The sequence below is a fragment of the Symsagittifera roscoffensis genome, chromosome 10, assembly GCF_963678635.1.
Source record: "Symsagittifera roscoffensis chromosome 10, txSymRosc1.1, whole genome shotgun sequence".
Taxonomy (NCBI): Eukaryota; Metazoa; Xenacoelomorpha; order Acoela; family Convolutidae; genus Symsagittifera; species Symsagittifera roscoffensis.
The window spans coordinates 7,727,553-7,748,041 of record NC_087071.1 but is presented as its reverse complement, the minus strand read 5'-3'; the positions used below and the strand labels follow the sequence as shown (position 1 = coordinate 7,748,041).

Below are 20,489 nucleotides of genomic sequence, written 5' to 3'. Positions count from 1 at the left end.
AGAGTACTCATTTGCTGTGCAATATCGCACATAAAAAACGAAACAAGTCACATGATTTTTTATGACTTCAAGCTTTCTTCATATCTCAGCTAAGGTTTTGCTAATGACGCTTTAACGGTGAAAAAAAAAACAAGCAGCCAACAAATTCACAAAGTCATCGATGCTTGCACAAACACTAAGTTTGGTTGTTTAGCCCTTTACAAAAAGAACACCCAATCCTTATCTCGGCAGCTTCTCGATTTTATCTTTAAAACCAGTGACGGGCTCAAAGTTTGATTAAAATCACTGAAATAGTTTTAATTCATTTAACACCTAAACTTTACACTTAAAACCAAAATTTTGAATTTATTAATTATATTAATTAAACCCAAACATTGATTTACATTGCTTTTGTAATTAGAATTAGAGACTTGATGTTTCGTTTATTAACAAAATCAAAACAATTAACCTAATACTCTCCCAGCAGTGTCTATACAAATGAGCACATTGCCCCTCTCTCTCAGAGTGCTCATAATATTAACAGTTAGCTGCTCATCTCTCACTGGTCTCTTCTCCCCCACATAAGTGCCATTGTATGCATCTGTTATCAGAATGTGGGACCTCAAGCAAAGAACCATAGATGAGTTTGGACATCATTATTTCACTACAGTTCGATCAATTTTTGGGGAACAAAATATAAAAATAAACTCAGTCTTAAGCATACGACATTTTTGGAGGTCAGTATAGATGAATGGTGACGTTTAGAACAAAAATTGGCGCTTGATTTCTCATAAACCGGTATTGTAATTGCATAGCCAACTGAGTTTAACGCAATTACAAAAAAGGACTGATTTTTTCCAAAACCAAAGATATGACCTTAAAGGTCTTCGAACCACTAAAACAAATTCTTTTTGACGCTTTCTGATAAAATTAACCCACTTTGAGAGAAATGGATAAATTGATCATTTATTCATCCCACTGGAAAATCTGATATTAAATTCCATTTTCGAAACTCGAAGTCGATCACATTTTTCATGGCCTAAACACTTTTGCTATTCGATAGTGGAGTTTGCCTTCCTTTGAACAAATAAAATGAAGCAGTGAGCGAGAACACATTTTCTGAAAGAAAACAAGAAAAATGACGTTCATAGACACTATGATATGGTTATCTACCTGGACATGACATCCATCGTGCATCCGTTCAAGTGTCTCTCCCGTTTATGATTGTAGTCCACTGCATACACTACATCCTCCTCCCCATCCTTCGTCACCTGTCAATCAACAAAAAACTGAACTCAATAAATAAAAAAATTTTAGCAGACCAATTTTTATATCAGATCAATCTTTTAGCAGAATCAGAACAATAAGCAAATGAGAGCGCAAACTTCAAACGCTGCACTGTAAAGTGGCTTCTCAACTGAGCTATAATTCGTCACGCGTTATATTGTGCACGAAAATTTTTGTTTTGCCCCTAATTTGGACTAGAGTTGTTTTCGAGAAGTCAAAAAGTTTCAAAAAAACGGACAAGAAATCAAAACACATTGACTTTTCTGAAGGCCAAAACTTTTTTGTGAGAGAATTGAACGTGAGTGAGGGCTTACCCAAGCGCTATTCACTCAAATCTTTCTCTTTTAATTGAATCCAAAATCTCAGATTTGGGATGGTAGTTTTCAAGACAAGTAGTCGAAAACTGCTAGAAACGATAAAAAAAAACAAAAATTGGGCTTTTTCGAGTGTCATAACTTTTGGGGTAACAAAAATTGGACGTAACCGTTTCGGCAGAGGAGCTTCCCACAACTCATTCTGTCCATTAAAACCAAAATCTCAGATTGAGGAAGACGGTTTTTGAAAAGTCTCAAAAAATCGAAAATTTGACTTCTCCGAAGGTATAATATTTAGTGTTAAAAAATAATTGGGCGTAGTTCCTCTTTCAGGAGAAGTTCTCAAAGCCTGTTCTGTCTATTGACGCAAAAATTTCAGATTTGAGATGGTAATTTCGAGAAAATCAGAAAAAAAATGAGTCAAAAATTCCACCCACGCACTTTTTCAAAGGCTGTAGAATGTGGGGTAAGTTAAAGAGAGACTAGGAACTTATGCGGGCACACAGAATAGCGGGAGGTCTTCCCATTGGTACCATTTTTTGAGTATTTTTTGAGAAGGAGATTTTTTGAAAAGTGAAATATCTTTCTTAAGCGTTTCAAAAAAAAATTAATAAATCAAATAAAAAACCCGATCCCATACAAATCGTGCTTTAAATCGTGCAAAAGTTTTTTGACAAATCGTGCTTAATTAGAGTCAAAATATCCAAAACTGAGCTTTTTCTCAAGTCTGTCAATCAATTATGCGTCAGCTGCATTACGTTAGTCTGTTTAAAGACTCAATTATCACTTTCTATGAAAAGAATTGCTCTGCTAATGGATCGGTTTCTAAAAACACTGAACAAAACTGGGGGATATTCTCATGTGCGATGGCCAAAACACAGGAAAACTGTCAAACAAAAACGACCATTAAACAGCCCAAAACGGACTGATTTTATCCCTGAATAAGCAAAATAACTTCATATCTTACATGCTTATTTGTATACGAATAATGAAATCTGAATGGCTAAAAAAAATTTCCCTCATTCGACCTTTCGCGCATATGGAATTCCCTATCAAAGACACTCATTCACTTAACTACTCAACGTAACTCAAACTGTCTAAATGATATCTACATAATAACAAAAACTTGAATTCAGCCAACACAATTGAAAAATGAACAAGGAGACCGATAGATATGATTAACTTTTTACAATTAGTTTTTCAAACAATGATATATATCACCTTAAATCTCTTGGAGCTTCATTATGACCGTGTTTCGATAAAACTGAGCCAATTTGAGAAAACTGGATCAAAAAGGCTTTCTTTAAACCCCGAGGAATTCTGAAAACTGAATTAATGCAAGAAACTGAAAATCAGTCTCATTTCGAGCCATTTGAGAAATTGACATGGATATTCGAGAGCGTCACTTGCCATCCTTCAAGCAACTGAAACTAAATTGCAGTTGAAAAAATCATTGGAGCACATTTGATGCATTAGGACAGGCAAAAACCATAAGGAAAGAAAGATAATCGGTTACTGTGCAAATAGCACAGAATGCTCCTAAAAAAATTTAAATTATGGTAATTTTTTATGTGCGGTAAGAAAAAGATCTGAACAAAAAAAGAAACTAGGCAAATTCAATATTCAAAGTCAAATAATCTAATTTGAAAACAGTTTTTGTAGAAAAAGACAAGAAAAAAGAAGAAAAAATAACTAAAATCTTTGAAGTTTTGATTCCCAAAACGGCACTGAAACTCCATAAAAGAATTTTACTCGAATGAAACTAAGTTTTCACGGCTTAAATAGGCTATTGCAAGCATGCATGCAGTTCTTATTTGCTCTAACTTAGACCAAAAATCAAGAACTTCAAACATGTTTTTCTCGACACTGAGGACATGACATCCATCGTGCATCCGTTCAAGTGTCTCTCCAAAGGCAGGGGAGCTTCCCAAAACTCATTCTGTCCATTAAAACCAAAATCTCAGATTGAGGAAGACGGTTTTTGAAAAGTCTCAAAAAATCGAAAATTTGACTTCTTCGAAGGTTATAATATTTAGTGTTAAAAAATAATTGGGCGTAGTTCCTCTTTCAGGAGAAGTTCTCATAACCTGTTCTGTCTATTGACGCAAAAATTTCAGATTTGAGATGGTATTTTCGAGAAAATCAGAAAAAAATGAGTCAAAAATTCCACCCACACACTTTACCAAAGGCTGTAGAATGTGGGGTAAGGTAAAAAGAGACTAGGAAATTATGCGGGCACACAGAATAGCGAGAGGTCTCCCATTGGTACCATTTTTAAAGTATTTTTTGAGAAGTCGATTTTTTAAAAAGTAGAAAAATCTTCTTAAGCGTTTCGAAAATAATTAAATAATCAAATAAAAAACCCGATCCCATATAAATCGTGCTTAATTAGAGTCGAAAACCCAAAACTGAGCTTCTTTTCAAATCTGTTAATCAATTATGCGTCAGCTGCATTACGTTAGTCTGTTTAAAGACTCAATTATCAGTTTTTATGATAAAAATTGCTCTGCTAATAGATCGGTTTCTAAAAACATTGGACAAAACTGGGGACTATTCTCATGTGCGATGGCCAAAACACAGGAAAACTATCAAACAAAAAGGACCATTAAACAGTCCAAAACGGACTGATTTTATCCCTGAATAAGTGTGACACCTCCTGTGTGACGCCTCCTCGAGTGGTGTAGTCCTTTGCGTTGTGGTCCGCAGTAATCCTATTTGTATTTCCTATCTGCCTACGCGATATACTGTAGAGTTGGCAGTATATCACCGATGGTTCATCAAATGAGACCTTTTCTGCAAACGTCACACGCCGCATTGCCCAGTGCTTAGAGACGTAGGTGCGAATCTTGGGGAGCGTTGCTTCCGCAAAGGTGAGCCTTGGTGGATACCCGACATCTTTGCATTGTGTGTGCCCCTCCTGGCCACTAGTCTAACTAGTGGCAGGTTTCCCGTACGTTTATTGACACTTTGTACGGCTTCGTGGTCGGCGAAGGTCTATGCTTGCATAATCGTGTAAAAACTCTTCTGTTTAAAGGAGTTTTAGGGACTCTTCCCTCAAAGCGGTAGCTATGTTCTATAGTTACCGGCGATTGTAAAGGGTCTCAAATTGCCGGTTAGTATGGACCTGAAGCTGTCAGTTGGTTATCGCGTTTTTCCAACTGTCAGTTAGTAGGGGAAAGAAAGCTGGCGATACGAGATTCCTGACCAAGTAGTGCATGAGCTATGCTCATCGGTCTACTCCAAAGACCTCGGTCTAAGCCAGAGACCTTTTAAAGTTATCTATGATGACTAAGGGCCAACGAGTGGGATTTATTAGGAGTGGTGCCCCTATACGATCCACACTGGTCACGTAAGGTGGGATGCCGTATGCACTACACGCTCCCTTTAAGTGACCAGGTAGCAAGAGTGTCCAGCTCAATCTCGACATGGCTAGGATAGCTACAGGACGCGCACTGCGTGCGTCGGGGTCCGCTGAGATATATATATTTGAGCATAGTTCCTCTTTCAGGAGAACTTCTCATAACCTGTTCTGTCTATTGACGCAAAAATTTCAGATTTGAGATGGTAATTTCGAGAAAATCAGAAAAAAAAAATGAGTCAAAAATTCCACCCACGCACTTTTTCAAAGGCTGTAGAATGTGGGGTAAGTTAAAGAGAGACTAAGAACTTATGCGGGCACACAGAATAGCGGGAGGTCTTCCCATTGGTACCATTTTTTGAGTATTTTTTGAGAAGGAGATTTTTTGAAAAGTGAAATATCTTGAGCGTTTCAAAAAAAAATTAATAAATCAAATAAAAAACCCGATCCCATACAAATCGTGCAAAATTTTTTTGACAAATCGTGCTTAATTAGAGTCGAAATATCCAAAACTGAGCTTTTTATCAAGTCTGTCAATCAATTATGCGTCAGCTGCATTACGTTAGTCTGTTTAAAGACTCAATTATCACGTTCTATGAAAAGAATTGCTCTGCTAATAGACCGGTTTCTAAAAACACTGAACAAAACAGGACCATTAACCAGCCCAAAACGGACTTATTTTATCCCTGAATAAGCAAAATAACTTCATATCTTACATGCTTATTTGTATACGAATAATGAAATCTGATTGGCTAAAAAAAATTTCCCTCATTCGACCTTTCGCGCATATGGAATTCCCTATCAAAGACACTCATTCACTTAACTACTCAACGTAACTCAAACTGTCTAAATGATATCTACATAATAAAAAAAAAACTTGAATTCAGCCAAGACAATTGAAAAATGAACAAGGAGACCGAAAGATATGATTAACTTTTTACAATTAGTTTTTGAAACAATGATATATATCACCTTATATCTCTTGGAGCTTCATTATCACCGTGTTTCGATAAAACTGAGCCAATTTGAGAAAACTGGATCAAAAAGGCTTTCTTTAAACCCCGAGGAATTCTGAAAACTGAATTAATGCAAGAAACTGAAAATCAGTCTCATTTCGAGCCATTTGAGAAATTGACATGGATATTCGAGAGCGTCACTTGCCATCCTTTAAGCAACTGAAACTAAATTGCAGTTGAAAAAATCATTGGAGCACATTTGATGCATTAGGACAGGCAAAAACCATAAGGAAAGAAATATAATCGGTTACTGTGCAAATAGCACAGAATGCTCCTAAAAAAGTTTAAATTATGGTCATTTTTTATGTGCGGTCTGAAAAAGATCTGAACAAAAAAAGAAACTAGGCAAATTCAATAGTCAAAGTCAAATAATCTACTTTTACTCGAATGAAACTAAGTTTTCACGGCTTAAATAGGCTATTGCAAGCATGCATGCAGTTCGTATTTGCTCGAACTTAGACCAAAAATCAAGAACTTCAAACATGTTTTTCTCGACACTGAAAAAAATTTTTAGAAAAGGCTTTAATATGATATATCACTCGACCAATTCCAATGATTATTTGTTGTACCTGACTCTGCATGAAAAACAATAAAACTAAAACAAATCCGGAATGCAAATTTCCTCCGCATTATTCAAATAAGCTAATCAGCGTAATAAGCTCAATTTAAAAAACCTAGAACCTTTATGACAAGAAAACCTTGGTATCAATTACATGTTCCATCACTAATAGAAAATCTGGCGTTGTCAAAACAAAAAAAACAATAAGCAGAGGCCTAAATATCTTCAAAACGAAACATTAGTCATCATCATAGGTGTAAACGATAATCTTGAATTCAGCCAACACAATTGAAAAATGAACTCATGGAGACCGAAAGATATGATTAACTTTTTTCAATTAGTTTTTCAAACAATGATATATGTCACCTTAAATCTCTTGGAGCTTCAATATGACCGTGTTTCGATAAAACTAAGCCAATTTGAGAAAACTGGATCAAAAAAGACTTTCTTTAAACCCCGAGGAATTCTGAAAACTGAATTAATGCAAGAAACTGAAAATCAGTCTAATTTCGAGCCATTTGGGAAATTGACATGGATATTCGAGAGCGTAACTTGCCATCCTCTAAGCAACTGAAACTAAATTGCAGTTGAAAAAATCATTGGAGCACATTTGATGCATTAGGACCGGCAAAAACCATAAGGAAAGAAAGATAATCGGTTACTGTGCAAATAGCACAGAATGCTCCTAAAAATATTTAAATTATGGTCATTTTTTATGTGCGGTAAGAAAAAGATCTGAACAAAAAAGAAAGAAACTAGGCAAATTCAATAGTCAAAGTCAAATAATCTAATTGGAAAACAGTTTTTGTAGAAAAAGACAAGAAAAAAGAAGAAAAAATAACTAAAATCTTTGAAGTTTTGATTCCCAAAACGGCGCTGAAACTCCATAAAATAATTTTACTCGAATGAAATTAAGTTTTAACGGCTTAAATAGGCTATTGCAAGCATGCATGCAGTTCTTATTTGCTCGAACTTAGACCAAAAATCAAGAACTTCAAACATGTTTTTCTCGACACTGAGAAATTTTTTTAGAAAAGGCTTTAATATGATATATCACTCGATCAATTCCAATGATTATTTGTTGTACCTGACTCTGCATGAAAAACAATAAAACTAAAACAAATCCGGAATGCAAATTTCCTCCGCATTATTCAAATAAGCTAATCAGCGTAATAAGCTCAATTTAAAAAACGTAGAACCTTTATGACAAGAAAACCTTGGTATCAAGTACATGTTCCATCACTAATAGAAAATCTGGTGTTGTCAAAATCAAAAAAAAACAATAAGCAGAGGCCTAAATATCTTCAAAACAAAACATTAGTCATCATCATAGGTGTAAACGATAATCTTGAATTCAGCCAACACAATTGAAAAATGAACTCATGGAGACCGAAAGATATGATTAACTTTTTACAATTAGTTTTTCAAAGAATGACATATATCACCTTATATCTCTTGAAGTTCAATATGACCATGTTTCGATCAAACTAAGCCAATTTGAGAAAACTGGATCAAAAATGACTTTCTTTAAACCCGAGGACTTCTGAAAATTATATTAATGCAAGAAACTGAAAATCAGTCGCATTTTGAGCCATTTGAAAATTTGATATGGCTATTCGATAGCGTAGCTTGCCATCTTTTAAGCAACTGAAATTAAATTGAAGTTGAAAAAATCATGGGAGCACATTTAATGCATTAGGACAGGCAAAAACAATAAGGAAAGAAGGATAATCGGTTACTGTGCAAATAGCACAGAATGTTCCAATCATAGTCTTGAAAAAATGTCAAATTATGGTCGTCTTTCATGTGCGGTGCGAAAAAGATCGGAACAAAAAAAGAATTAGCCAAATTCAACAGGCAAAGTCAAATAATCTAATTGGAAAACAGTTTTTGAAGAAAAAGACAAGAAAAACGAAAAAAAAAAACTAAAAAATTTTGAAGTTTTGATTCCCAACTCGGCGCTGAAACTCCATATAATAACTTAACTCGAAAAAAAACTAAGTTTTCACGTTTTAAATAAGCTATTGCAAGCATTTGCTCGAACTTAGACCAAAAATTGAGAAAAATTTTTCTCGACACTGAGAAAATTTTTTAGAAAAGGCTTTAATATGATATCACTCGACCCATTCCGATGATTCTTTGTGGTACATGATTTTGCATGAAAATCTATAAAACTTAAAGACACCCGGAACGCATATTAACTCAATTTAAAAAAACTAGAAACTTTGACAAAAAATCCTTGAAATCATTTACATGTACCATCACTAATAAAAAATCTGGCGTTGTCAAAACCAAAAACAACAAAAAGCAGAAGCATAAATATCTTTAAAGCAAAACATTAGTCATAATCATAGGTGTAAACGGTTTAACATTTTACAAAGAAAATTTTTTCATAACTGAATGGAAGCATGGAAAGTAAGCAACAAGTTCGGAAAAAATATGCAGCTGGAATTTTGTATTCATGATATTTGATTGAGTTAACAGGCATTAAATTTTCGATAATAATTTCAAAATGTGATTTAAAAATATCTGCTGAATATCAAATGAGTTACAGAAAGCGCTGCTCTCGAAAAATTTCTTGATTATGAAAAAAACATGGGAATTGACTTCGATGATGCTAACGTATGTTCAATTGCATAAATACTGCTGCGCCTGCATAATAAGCACACGTTATAAACTCCTATTTTTCCATATTGTCTAACTTTGGATTATTCGCGCTGCTAGCACTTATCAACACTCCCCCCTCCCCCTCTCATATCACAGATACACCCAGTTGTCGCTTTAGAAGGTTCTGTATTCATATTTAGCAGGATGAACCTTACAATAAAACCAAAATCTTTTTAACCTTAAAATCCTTTGGCTGCTTTCTCTGATATGGTATTCATTTAACTTTCATTGCTTCAGATATTGATTTCTGATTAAACATGTTTGGAAAAAACTTGATCAATAGGTATTGTTTTTAAATGCGCTAGGAAATCTAAAAACTAAAATCCGTTTTCTAACCGTTTTTTGCGTCATTTGATTTTATTAAATGGAAGAGCGTAATGTGCCTTCCATATAACAAACGAATTGAATCAAGTAATAATCATTTTACCTTCCATATGGCGCCTCCCACAAGATGTCCAGCAGGATAAGCCACCACAGTCAGTCCCTCTCCCTTACCATGAAGGGCGATCGGTTCCTGATATTTGACCTGAACAAATGAGAACTCAGCAACGACGCTCCAAAACTATACATTTGACAACTTAGCCAACAGCCAGTTAGAAAAATGCAAAAATATACGGTATTGAAGCTCTTCTGATTTCAAGAACAACTTATGACTCACGTCTTTTGATAATTTTAACCCAATATGAGAAAACTGGATTATTAGGAAAAAAATTTTTATTACGCTAGGAAATCTGAAATCCTTTTTCACAACTAAGAATCGGTCACGTTTTTTGTGGCCTTTACACTTTTGCTGTTCACTGGTGGAGTTTGTTTTCCTTTCAACAAAAAAAAAACGAACTGAACTGAAATAAACAAAAAGTCAAATCGCGAAAAAATAAATTTGAGCGTGAACAAATTTCAAAAATTTCTTCAAAAAAAAAACAAAAAATTATCACAACCTGTATAAGAGTTTTCACCAGTTTCATCGACTCTTAACAGTTTTTAACAACAAATTATCATTGACGATCTAAAATACCTGTGTGATTCTGTCGAATGCGGTGTCCACGTGGTCCAGAGAGAATGTGTGGAAGTGTTCACAGGTGTTTCTGGACTGGAATAGATCATAGAGGAATAATTGACCCATCTTTTGCACTGGCACTGTGGCATAAATGGGACAGTCTGGGGGCAGACCCAGTACTCCCACTAAGTAGGGAAGCAGACCTGGAAAAATGTTTAATTGTACTAGCGCATGAACGGCAAATTACAGTGCTTCAAAAGCATGCTGAACGTGAAAAGAGCATCTTAAAGTAAGTACAAAAAACAACAATATTTATTGCAACCGTAAAAGAAACTGGGAACATCCAACGTGGTTCTAACATCCACGGGATTTTTTAGAGAACATTTTTGAAAAAGTGTATGAATATTATTTTCGATAAAACCTGCGTCTCAGGAGCCGAAGACTTTGAAAAATTCAGTAAACATAAACAGCCTTTAATAAGAGTTCCTGGCTGCTGTTCAGTTAGCACACAGGGTTGCTATCATATTGATTTCCGAGAAAAAAAAAACAAAAAATAAAGAAAGGGAAGAAGAATTAGAAAAATGGTAAACTCAAACAAAACGATGGAGTGTTTCAACAAAAAACATACAATGACCTTTTAACGCAATGCTACGTCACCTGAGTAAGTATAAAGATTTTACTGACCCAGATGAGTGGTGTCTGGGTGTGAGAGTAGAACACAGTCTATCTCGTGTACTCTGGGTGCTATCCTCTCCACAACTCCCATAGAGAGTCTCTCGTCCCACCCGCAGTCCAGCAGAATGTTGAAGTCATCTATCTAATTAAATCATTTTTCATGAAACTTAATTACCATTTCCCATTATCGTTATCGTCATTATCATCCATTTATTTATACGCTCCTCCTTTTACTCAAATGTGTTGAATACACTCAATTGTAATAATATTGTTTGAAGAGGTGAAACTAGTTGTTTTCGAAAAGAAGTGAGGTTATCAGTGTTTCGAAGGGTATTTTAAGGGTACTTAAATCAACTTTAGATCTTTTAACTATTATTCTCCTCTTGAAAAAAAACTCTTTCGACAACTATTGCAAATTTTAACATAGGGGTGAAATAAACCGCCTACACATTTTTACAATTAATTTTTTAAACTAAATACTTGCTGGGCCTCCGAGATAATTTGACCCCCCCCCCTCTCTCTAGAAATATTCAACATCTCTATCTCCGCTATTGAAAAACCCTTTATGATAGCAAAATATCCAACCCCTCCCCTTTATCCCAGTAACTTTTAACCCTATGAAATATTTTACCTGTAACAGATAACAAGGAGGCGTGTCATCTTTAGCCCCTGAGAAGGCTGTAAGTTTCACAATCGACGTCATTACTCGAAGATGGACGGCATGTCAATTATCCAATAATCAGAGATATGTAAATCATCATTTTCATTCAAATAAGATAATTTATAGAAATCATTTAAATGATCTGAAAGCATAAGTGTCAAAACACAAAAAATAATAACTGGTTTTGAAATATCATCAACCGACTGTGGAAAACTTATCGAAGCATAAACCAGCCTGAATAATGAACTCTGAGTATATATAACAACTCAAAAGGACAAGAAATATCGATATGTTAATGATACTGCTCATAAATCGAGGTATCGGCATGCAGGGGCGGATGTAGGATTTTTACGAGGGGGGAGGGAATTTTCAGTAAACCTTTTGGCCTTTTTTAGGTAGACCAAATTGATTATTCGAGCACTCCCACAACACTCGAAAGACCCTATTTTGACCAAAATTTGTTTTAATAACACGTCAAAAAAGCCGCTTTCCCTCAAAATTAGTATATATTGCCGCCTTTAGAAAATTTTCGGGTTTGGTCAGCAAAAAATAGATTTTTTTTAATTACCAAAGACAACAAAAACATTGTAACATGTTCTACTGATGTTAGAGAGGCTTCATGGGATGGGACACAGTTAGTAGAAGCAGTAACCGTATAGCGAACAAATTCAAGTTTCGTTTTTGAAACTGAATAGGGGTGCCTACGACTAGCGAGTTTCAGAAATTAGAAGTGATGAATTTGAACTAACTTCTTATTTAATTTGGTTTTATACCGACCACGACTGAAAAATCAATTTAAGTATTGATGCAGAGCTTGGACCTTATGTCAATAACCTGTCTAGACAATGACTTAAATCTGCTGCTTTATGTTTATTCAAACTTGAGTACTTTTTTCCAATATTTTCTTTTATGTTTTCAGATTTATATATTTTTCCTTTTCTTTGAAGATCTCAAATTTCATCTTTCATTTGATAAAACGGGTAGTGCTCTGTAACCCAATTGGGTTCGTTAACTGTCCCCTCACTGTTTCTGGTGCTTCATATTTATTTCTCGTTGTATGCATATTTACCATTAACAATGAGAAATAAATTCTTTCTTCTTTCATTATATTACAAGATAGTGAACAGCAAAATAGTCAAAGTTGATTAGGTGAGTCGAACAAAAACTACATCTACAAAAATATCTACTTTTGTCTTGGTTTTTTTTTCATAAAAAAAACAAAAGCCTTAAGAATCCTTTACCGGACATCAACTAAGGCGAAAAAATTTCGGCTGACCTCCGTTTGAAAATAAAACTGCTGTCAAGAAAAATTTTCTTGCTATGAAAACTGCATAAAAAAAAATTCTAAGATGTGGCAGCTAAGCCGACAAAACAAGCAGGCAAATAATAAGCCGACAATTTTTTTGAAACGGAGAACTTCCGGTTTGAATAAAAAAACAGCTTCTGGTCAGATTCGAACCCAGGATGATTGCGGTCCCAGGCGTATTTTTTGCCTCCAGACTGAGACGTGTGCCGGAGACGCTTCGAAATTGGAAACCATTATGAACCACGGTACCAAATGAATCTGCTAACCAAGTTGTTAACCCGAAAAAACTTAAAACTTTACGACCCATTCGTCCTGAAACAAAAAAAAATGTGACTTCGAAATTACGCAACAAATATCACGACCCATATACCTATAAAACAGTCTGAACAACGTTCATCGACTCTTAATCAACTGTCATTTTTCTTCAAATTGGAGAACTAATCAAGAATTGATAAATTTTTCTTCAAAACAAATAGCTGCACTTTCTACGTACAAATCAACTGCGTTCAAGAAAACAAAAAATTATTTTCTTTCCATTTAACAATTTGAATTTTTTGTAAATAATCTAGATTTTCTAATCTGCCGTGCCTGACATCAAGCCACAGCCCTCTTCTATTTCTCTGAACTTGCGCAGTCGTCTATGTGTATTCTCTATCTCCACTCTGATTCTGTTCAGAGTTCCTGGTGGGTACCAGCCGTCAGTCTCACTCAATTGACAGTCTGTGTCATTGTCCAGAGATTGCAACAAACACTGGACTGTCTCTATGTGGATATGGCGCAGCTGAAAGCATCATTATTGGTACAACATGAGAACAGAAGAAATATCGAAGTCATAATTGATACGACACAAAATGATACCACATGAAAGATCGAAGAAACAGAAAAAAAATATATTTTAGATTTCTATACATAAAAAAATAAGAGTATAACTAAAACAGCCGGTTGCGGGCCAATGAGACCGAACCGTTGTTCCGATGGTTTTATTTTTTTCCACATAACAAACATTGATTCCGATATGCTTTGAGATTACAGTATCAGTTGCAAACACTTTTGTCACTACAAACAAGATCTGGCTACAAAATAAAGTCGGGTTTTCGAAAATTTAAAAAAAAAATAAATTAACAAGTCACTTCTTCATTACTGTGTTTTTCTAGAGCTACAAATACAAACCGCAAATTGCAATGTTAGGTGGAGAATGATCGCATCCAGTAAAATTTTCTATTTCAACCAATTACAAAAATCGTTAACTTCTTCAAGTATCCCTTCAAACAAGGACAGCCGGTAGCTGTGGAAACATACAAAACAAAATAAAATGTTCAGACACCGCGATTTTTTAGATTAAAACATAAACAACGGACAGTTTTTAAAAGTGCTCAAAATACTCAGGGAAAAATATATATACATCTGAAATTTTTAACTTCGAACTTCAGAGAGAAAAAATAGATAACGTCTGATATCTTTGAACTTCATAAACGTTGTATGATTGGCATTCGCACCTATTGCGATACAACACAATCATAAAAAGCACAAAAGGGAAAAAATGGAAAATGTTGAAAAAAAACTTTCGTATGTCTCGATGAAGGACACCTAGGGCTCAGCTAAAACTCGAGGTATTATTTGATATTTTTTGATTTTGTTATACTGAAGCAGGACAAAATGCGAAAGCAAAGCTATGACTTTTGACATAGAGGCGAAGCAAAGCTTCGCTCAACTTAGATAGAACACAAACATAGCGAACTGACAGTTGGAAAAAAATTAACTCAAGGAAACTAAAAAAAACCTACTTGTTTTTTTTTTCAAAAATCTTCAATTTTCGAATTTCGAAGAAAAAACAAGTTAGCCTTAAATCTCTGTGAATTTTAAGACCAATTTACGATGGAAACTTTATTCGTATAAATTTACCCAATTTGAGAAAACTGGATCAATAGGTGAAACTTTTATTTCGCTGGGAAATCTGATAATTAATTTCCTTTTTCGAAATTAGAAGTTGATCATGTTCTTTGTGACCTTTATAATTTTAGTTTTCGATAGTGGATTCCGGCTCCCTTTAACAATGGAAGTGCACTGAAATTGAAAATAAAGCACAACTCAATCCGCGAAAAAAAATCAAAATAGAGCGTGAACAAATTCCTGAAAAGAAAATTTTAAAAAATATGGAAGACCTATATAAGTGTACTGACTACGTTCATTACTCTTAACCATAAATACAGAAGCCAAGCTGAGTTTCGAAACACTTGCGGCGCGGAAAAAATCTGAAAAATGAAGTTGGAAAAATTACTTGAAAAAAAAATTAGTTACTTGAAAAAATAACTTGAAAACTTGAAAGAGATAAAGCTACAAAAACTGCATGGTTGTATAGAAAGAAGATCATAAAAAGCCTTAAAAATAATTGAAAATCAATTCCCTAGCGGCAACAAATTTTCGGTCGTAACCTGTTTGAGCCGACAACAAAACTGTTGGCTCAAAAAAAAATTTTCAAAAAATTTTTAGAACTTTTACGACCCATCCAATCTGAAACACATAATCGCATGAGAATATATTTGCCCTCAAAGTTATGTAAAATAAATTGATTGAGCCGATACAACATCAACTGACCCTGTTAAAATATTTGAAAACGAACGAAAAAAATGAAACAAAAACCAAAATCAGACTTGGTAAATTTACAAATTACTGAAAAATTATTTTTAGTAAAAATACTGTTTAAACTGTAAGAAAACATATGCTCTAGAAAAGCAACCAATGAAAATCCCTTCAGGTCAAAAAATGGCGTTTCAAAAAAAACGGAAAATCAACCGACAGAAACTAGGACGAAAACCAAGAACCAAAAAAAACATTTGAAAAAATAATTACAACCGGAAACGGGCTAATTGCAACTTAAATTATAGTGTTTTATTTGAATTTTCAAGAAATTGAGCATGCCAGAAGATGAAACAGTCCAGTGGAACAAAATTGTTTACGTGAAAAAAAAGTATAGAACCCAACTGCATTAAATACTTCATAGGGTAAAAACACTTCATTGAACTATTATCAGAAAAAAGCATGATTTCAAAGAAAAAGACAAGCCGCAGCCACCAATCATTACTTTCTTCTGAAATAAGAAAGAAAAGAAAACATCAAAAAAATCAATCAAATAATAAATCAAATTTCAAAAACGTTCAATAAATAGTACACAACAAGAGGTTTGAATGATAGTTTAAAAAAAAACACTCAAATGCAGCAGATTTACATCTGTGGCAATTAAGCTGACCAAAAATATGCAGACAATTATAGTCAAGAAATATTTTTCGTCACGGGGAAAATTGTTTGCCTGAAAAAAAAACCATGACCTTTGTCGTCCCAAGCATGAACTTAATCTCCGCGCTAAACCATACCAATTTGTACCTTGATCTCTCGTACAAATGTTGCAGTGAATTTGTTAATCAAGTTGTTAACCATAAAAAAAGTATCTTCACTGAGATTTGATAACGCTTGCTTAAAAGAACGCTGGAATCACTGTAATTACTTGTTAAAAATTGGTTTTTACCGCCGATGCGACAAACTTCGTCGAAATCGTTTGAGAAAAATTATCTGACCTGTGAAAAGGTGTTGTAGCAAGTTGGCAACTGATCGGGAAATATCTCAAATTCCACTTTCTCCGTCTGTTTTCTTCTGGCTTCATTAACTTCTTCGCTCGTCGAGGTCACTTCTCCATCAGGAATCTGCATGAAGACCCGTTTGATTTTGATGTGTGACCCGTTCGTATCCAATTGTCTCGTTTTTGTAAATTTCTTCGGCAATCGATAATCCATTGTTTGTAGTAGCTTTGAGTTACGGTCTCTTCTAGGGTCGTAGCCAAATCGTATCCATTGCCTTGACCAAGGTCCTGTATAACAAAGATACGCATGCCTCTGGACAGCTCCTTTGAGCAGTATTTTCTGATATGCAAGATTGTCATTGAATTCGTAGTTCAGAGCCTTTGTAAACCAACATGGACATTTAGCAAACAATTTCTCGAGCCTACTCGAAATATCTTTCAATCTTCCAAATACTTTCTGACTCACAATAGCGGGGCAAATTTGGAAAGGAACAGTGGGATCTCCAAAACGCATGTACTGCGTACCGTTCAAGCGGCGCTTTCTGGTAGAGTTTGCGACGAGATCCTTGTCAGCGACACTGTCATCTTCTTCTCCCTCAGCAGATTTCTTTTGTTTTTGTGAACCTGAGAACTGATCCTGAAACTCCGGTCGGAAATAATAAGTCACAGGACGTTCAAACCTGGAGAACAACGAAGGACAAGCAATAATAGGTAAATCCTGGGACAAGAACTCCCCGAATGAATGAAAAGGCGAAGCAGGATCATAACCAACTAGAGCTTTCTGCATGTCGATTATTTTGCCACTGGAATTCTGTTCGACTGGTAAATACTGGAAATCAGCCATATTGTTAAAATCAAACGCAGTGGTGGGAACTCCAACAATTTCACAATTAATAATCTGTGAACTCTTAGCAGGCGCTCCTTTTTTCCGTTTAAGGCGAACTTTCAATAGTAACTGATTATCGATTGATTTCTGTGTTCCTAGAATTGGTTTTGCGAAGTTGTTTTTGCTGTCTAACTGCAAGGTGATTCGAAGCTGAGGATTACTCAGAGTTGAGCGCAGTTTTTCAATACCAACTGCTTCCTCAAATCGATCAAAATTTTTCACAAAACCTGGATAATTAATAGCACAAAGCAGCTGAGTTTTGCGGAGAGACAATTCCATTCTAAAATCAAGTTTTTAACAGGGGCGAACTAAAAGAGCAGGCAGCTTTTTAAAACAGAGAATCTCCCTGGCAATACAGATTCCGAACGCCGCTTGCGTACTCGGAACAATAAATGACAAAATAACTTTCGACGAAATTTTTTTACTTGTAACACTTGTATATTACATTATCTCGTGTCGAGTTGCGTGTTCTTATTGAAGAAACGTAACCCGTATCGATTTTAATTGAAAAGGACTTAAACACTTGTCATCTTCTTTTATCATTATCACTTCCATATCTAAAAAATTCCAAGGATTTTGACTGGAATACATGATGAAGGGACTCATGACTGTAACCTCGGTTACTATGATACTTTTAAAACGGCAGATCAATGTAAAATAAATTCCAGAAACGTTGAACACGAAAAATTGAACACCTTAGGGACTCTGCCCCGGTGGGTAGTCATCTAAAGGAATGCGGAGCAGACAAGGCTGCAGTTGAGGCGAGAATTTTGGACAGATGCTACTTTTAAACAGATGCTACTTTTAAAACGGCAGATCAATGTAAAATAAATTCCAGAAACGTTGAACACGAAAAATTGAACACCTTAGGGACTCTGCCCCGGTGGGTAGTCATCTAAAGGAATGCGGAGCAGACAAGGCTGCAGTTGAGGCGAGAATTTTAGACAGATGCTTAGACACGAATAAACTTTTGACCTTAGAAGCGCTTTATATTTCGAGGAGAAGACCTGCCCTCAACACGCGCGAGGAATACCGGCAGCGGTACCTCACAGTCAAGTTGTGAGGTTTTTTAAGTCCGTTTGTTTTAGTCATATGACTAACTCGGGTCTTAACTGATGCTATTTTTATATTCTTTTTAATGTTAGTTTTTATACATTTTTTGTAATTTCTACACATCCATTTCCATTCCGGTTTTACAGGTGCTTTGTTTTTTAAATTGGCTGATGATGACTTTTATGTCGAAAACGTTTCTGGAATTTATTTTACATTGATCTGCCGTTTTTACCACCAAAGAATTTATAGCCTACATGTTTACAAAAATTTTCACGCAAAGGCGAAGCGGAGCTCCTCCTCGCATGCGATGCAAAAATAAACGTCAAAACAAGAGCTTAAAAAATGACTGAAACAAATAGCGACATATTTCATACTTTTGAGAAAGAGGCGAAGCAAAGCTTCGTTCAAATTGCGATACAACACAAACATAGCCAACTGACAGTTGGAAAAAAATGAATGCAAGAAAACTGAAAAAAAAATCTACTTTATTTATTTTTCAAAAATCTTCAATTTTTGAATTTCAAAGAAAAGATAAGATAGCCTTAAAGCTCTTTGAATTTATAGAACAATTTATGATGGAAAGTTTTTTAGTTAAATTAAAATTGACCCAATTTGCGAAAACTGGATCAATAGGTAAAACTTTTATTTCGCTGGAAAATCTGATTATTAATTTCCTTTTTCGAAATTAGAAGTTGATCACGTTCTTCGTGACCTTTTCAGTTTTTAGTGTTCAATAGTGGAGTTTCTCCCTTTTAACAATAGAAGTGCACTGAAATTGAAAATAAATCACAACTCAAACCGCGAAAAATCAGTGTGGACAAATTCCTGAGAAGAAAAATTAAAAAATAATAAGAAAAACCTATATAAGTGTACTGACTACGTTCATTACTCTTAACCATAAACCCAGAAGCCAAGCTTAGCTTCGCAACACTTGCGACGCGGAAAAATTCTGCAAAATGAAGGAAAAAATGATTGAAAAAATTAGTTACATGAAAAAATAACTCGAAAACTCGAAACAGATAAAGCTACAAAAACTGCATGGTTGTATAGAAAGAAGATCATAAAAAGCCTTAAAAATAGTTGAAAATCAATTCCCTAGCGGCAACAAAGTTTCGGTCGTAACCTTTTCGAGCCGACAACAAAACTGTTGGCTCAAAGAAAATTTTCATAAAATTTTTAGAACTTTTACGACCCATCCAATCTGAAACACATAATCGCATGAAAATATATTTGCCCTCAAAGTTATGTAATATAAGTTGATTGAGCCGATACAACATCAACTGACCCAGTTAAAATATTTGAAAACAAACGAAAAAAATGAAACAAAACCAAAATCAGACTTGGTAGATTTACAAATTACTGAAAAATCATCTGTAGTAAAAATAGTTTAAACTGAAAGAAAACATATGCTCTAGGAATGTAAGCAAGGAAAACCGCTTCAGGTCAAAAAATGGCGTTTCAAAAAAAACGGAAAATCAACCGACAGAAACTAGGACGAAAACCAAGAACAAGAAAAAAAATTTGAAAAAATAATTACAACCGGAAACGGGCTAATTCACTGTGCTTCAATTACTTCTGTTCTTATGTTCAATGAAAAGCTAAATGACCGGCCAAGTTTTTTCATCAAAACCCGCTGAACTACCATTCTCGCTTCCCTAACCTGTCACTGATGTTCTTCTCGTCATTTCTAGCCTTAATTTTTTTTTAATTCTGAGAAGTTTTAGCTGAAATCAAGGAACCGCTTGGTCCAAAAAATTCAGTTTTTCGGCACCCTGATTGCAACAAGAATCCGTTATAATATCGTTTTAAAAGCATTATCTCAGAAACTTAAATCTGTGAAAACAATTAATTAGTTTAAGATACCATTTAAGATAAGCTAGCACTAGGTTCCACAAAAGTTTATTCTTCTGTATCCATTGTAAGCTTCGCAGGCCACGAGGAGTGAAGTTCACGAGGCACAAATCAAAGATCAAACAAAACAACACTGACAAAATGATGAAGTACCATCCGCTTGATCTCTCTCCTTCCTTTTCGCTAGTTCCATCCTCGTTGACTGTGAAGGTCTGTTTTTGGCTGGTCTTGTCTTGCCATTCAGTACTGGTAGAATTCCCTGATTCTCGACTACCAGCCTGAGCGACTTCAACTCCAGAGCACTAT

At 35.0% G+C, this 20,489-nt stretch overlaps 2 protein-coding genes across 2 annotated transcripts in view; both read right to left on the bottom strand.

Annotated features, from left to right (window-relative positions):
• The window catches only part of LOC134855374 (cleavage and polyadenylation specificity factor subunit 2-like), a 372,284-nt gene that overhangs the window by 11,188 nt on the left and 340,607 nt on the right, over positions 1-20,489 (bottom strand). The window contains exons 2-7 of the mRNA XM_063871878.1: positions 11,484-11,657; positions 10,862-10,994; positions 10,196-10,380; positions 9,608-9,706; positions 1,153-1,250; positions 449-600 (exon numbers count right to left, since the gene is read on the bottom strand). Of these exons, the coding sequence (XP_063727948.1) occupies positions 449-600; positions 1,153-1,250; positions 9,608-9,706; positions 10,196-10,380; positions 10,862-10,994; positions 11,484-11,555 (739 nt within the window). The 5' untranslated portion in view covers positions 11,556-11,657. The remainder of the gene's footprint in view (positions 1-448; positions 601-1,152; positions 1,251-9,607; positions 9,707-10,195; positions 10,381-10,861; positions 10,995-11,483; positions 11,658-20,489) is intronic.
• LOC134855304 (general transcription factor 3C polypeptide 5-like) lies at positions 13,257-17,892 on the bottom strand. The gene is made up of 2 exons (XM_063871792.1): positions 16,392-17,892; positions 13,257-13,600 (listed from the first exon to the last, which is right to left on the bottom strand). The coding sequence occupies exons 1-2, from the start codon at positions 17,556-17,558 to the stop codon at positions 13,394-13,396; spliced, it is 1,374 nt and encodes a 457-aa protein (XP_063727862.1). The 5' UTR covers positions 17,559-17,892; the 3' UTR covers positions 13,257-13,393.

Coding starts and splice junctions, on each gene's coding strand:
- LOC134855304 (XM_063871792.1), bottom strand. CDS start 17,558: ATGGAATTGTCTCTCCGCAAAACTCAGCTGCTTTGTGCTATTAATTAT. Junction 13,601..16,391: donor GCTACAACACCTTTTCACAG/GTCAGATAATTT, acceptor TGATGCTTTCAG/CTGCGCCATATCCACATAGA.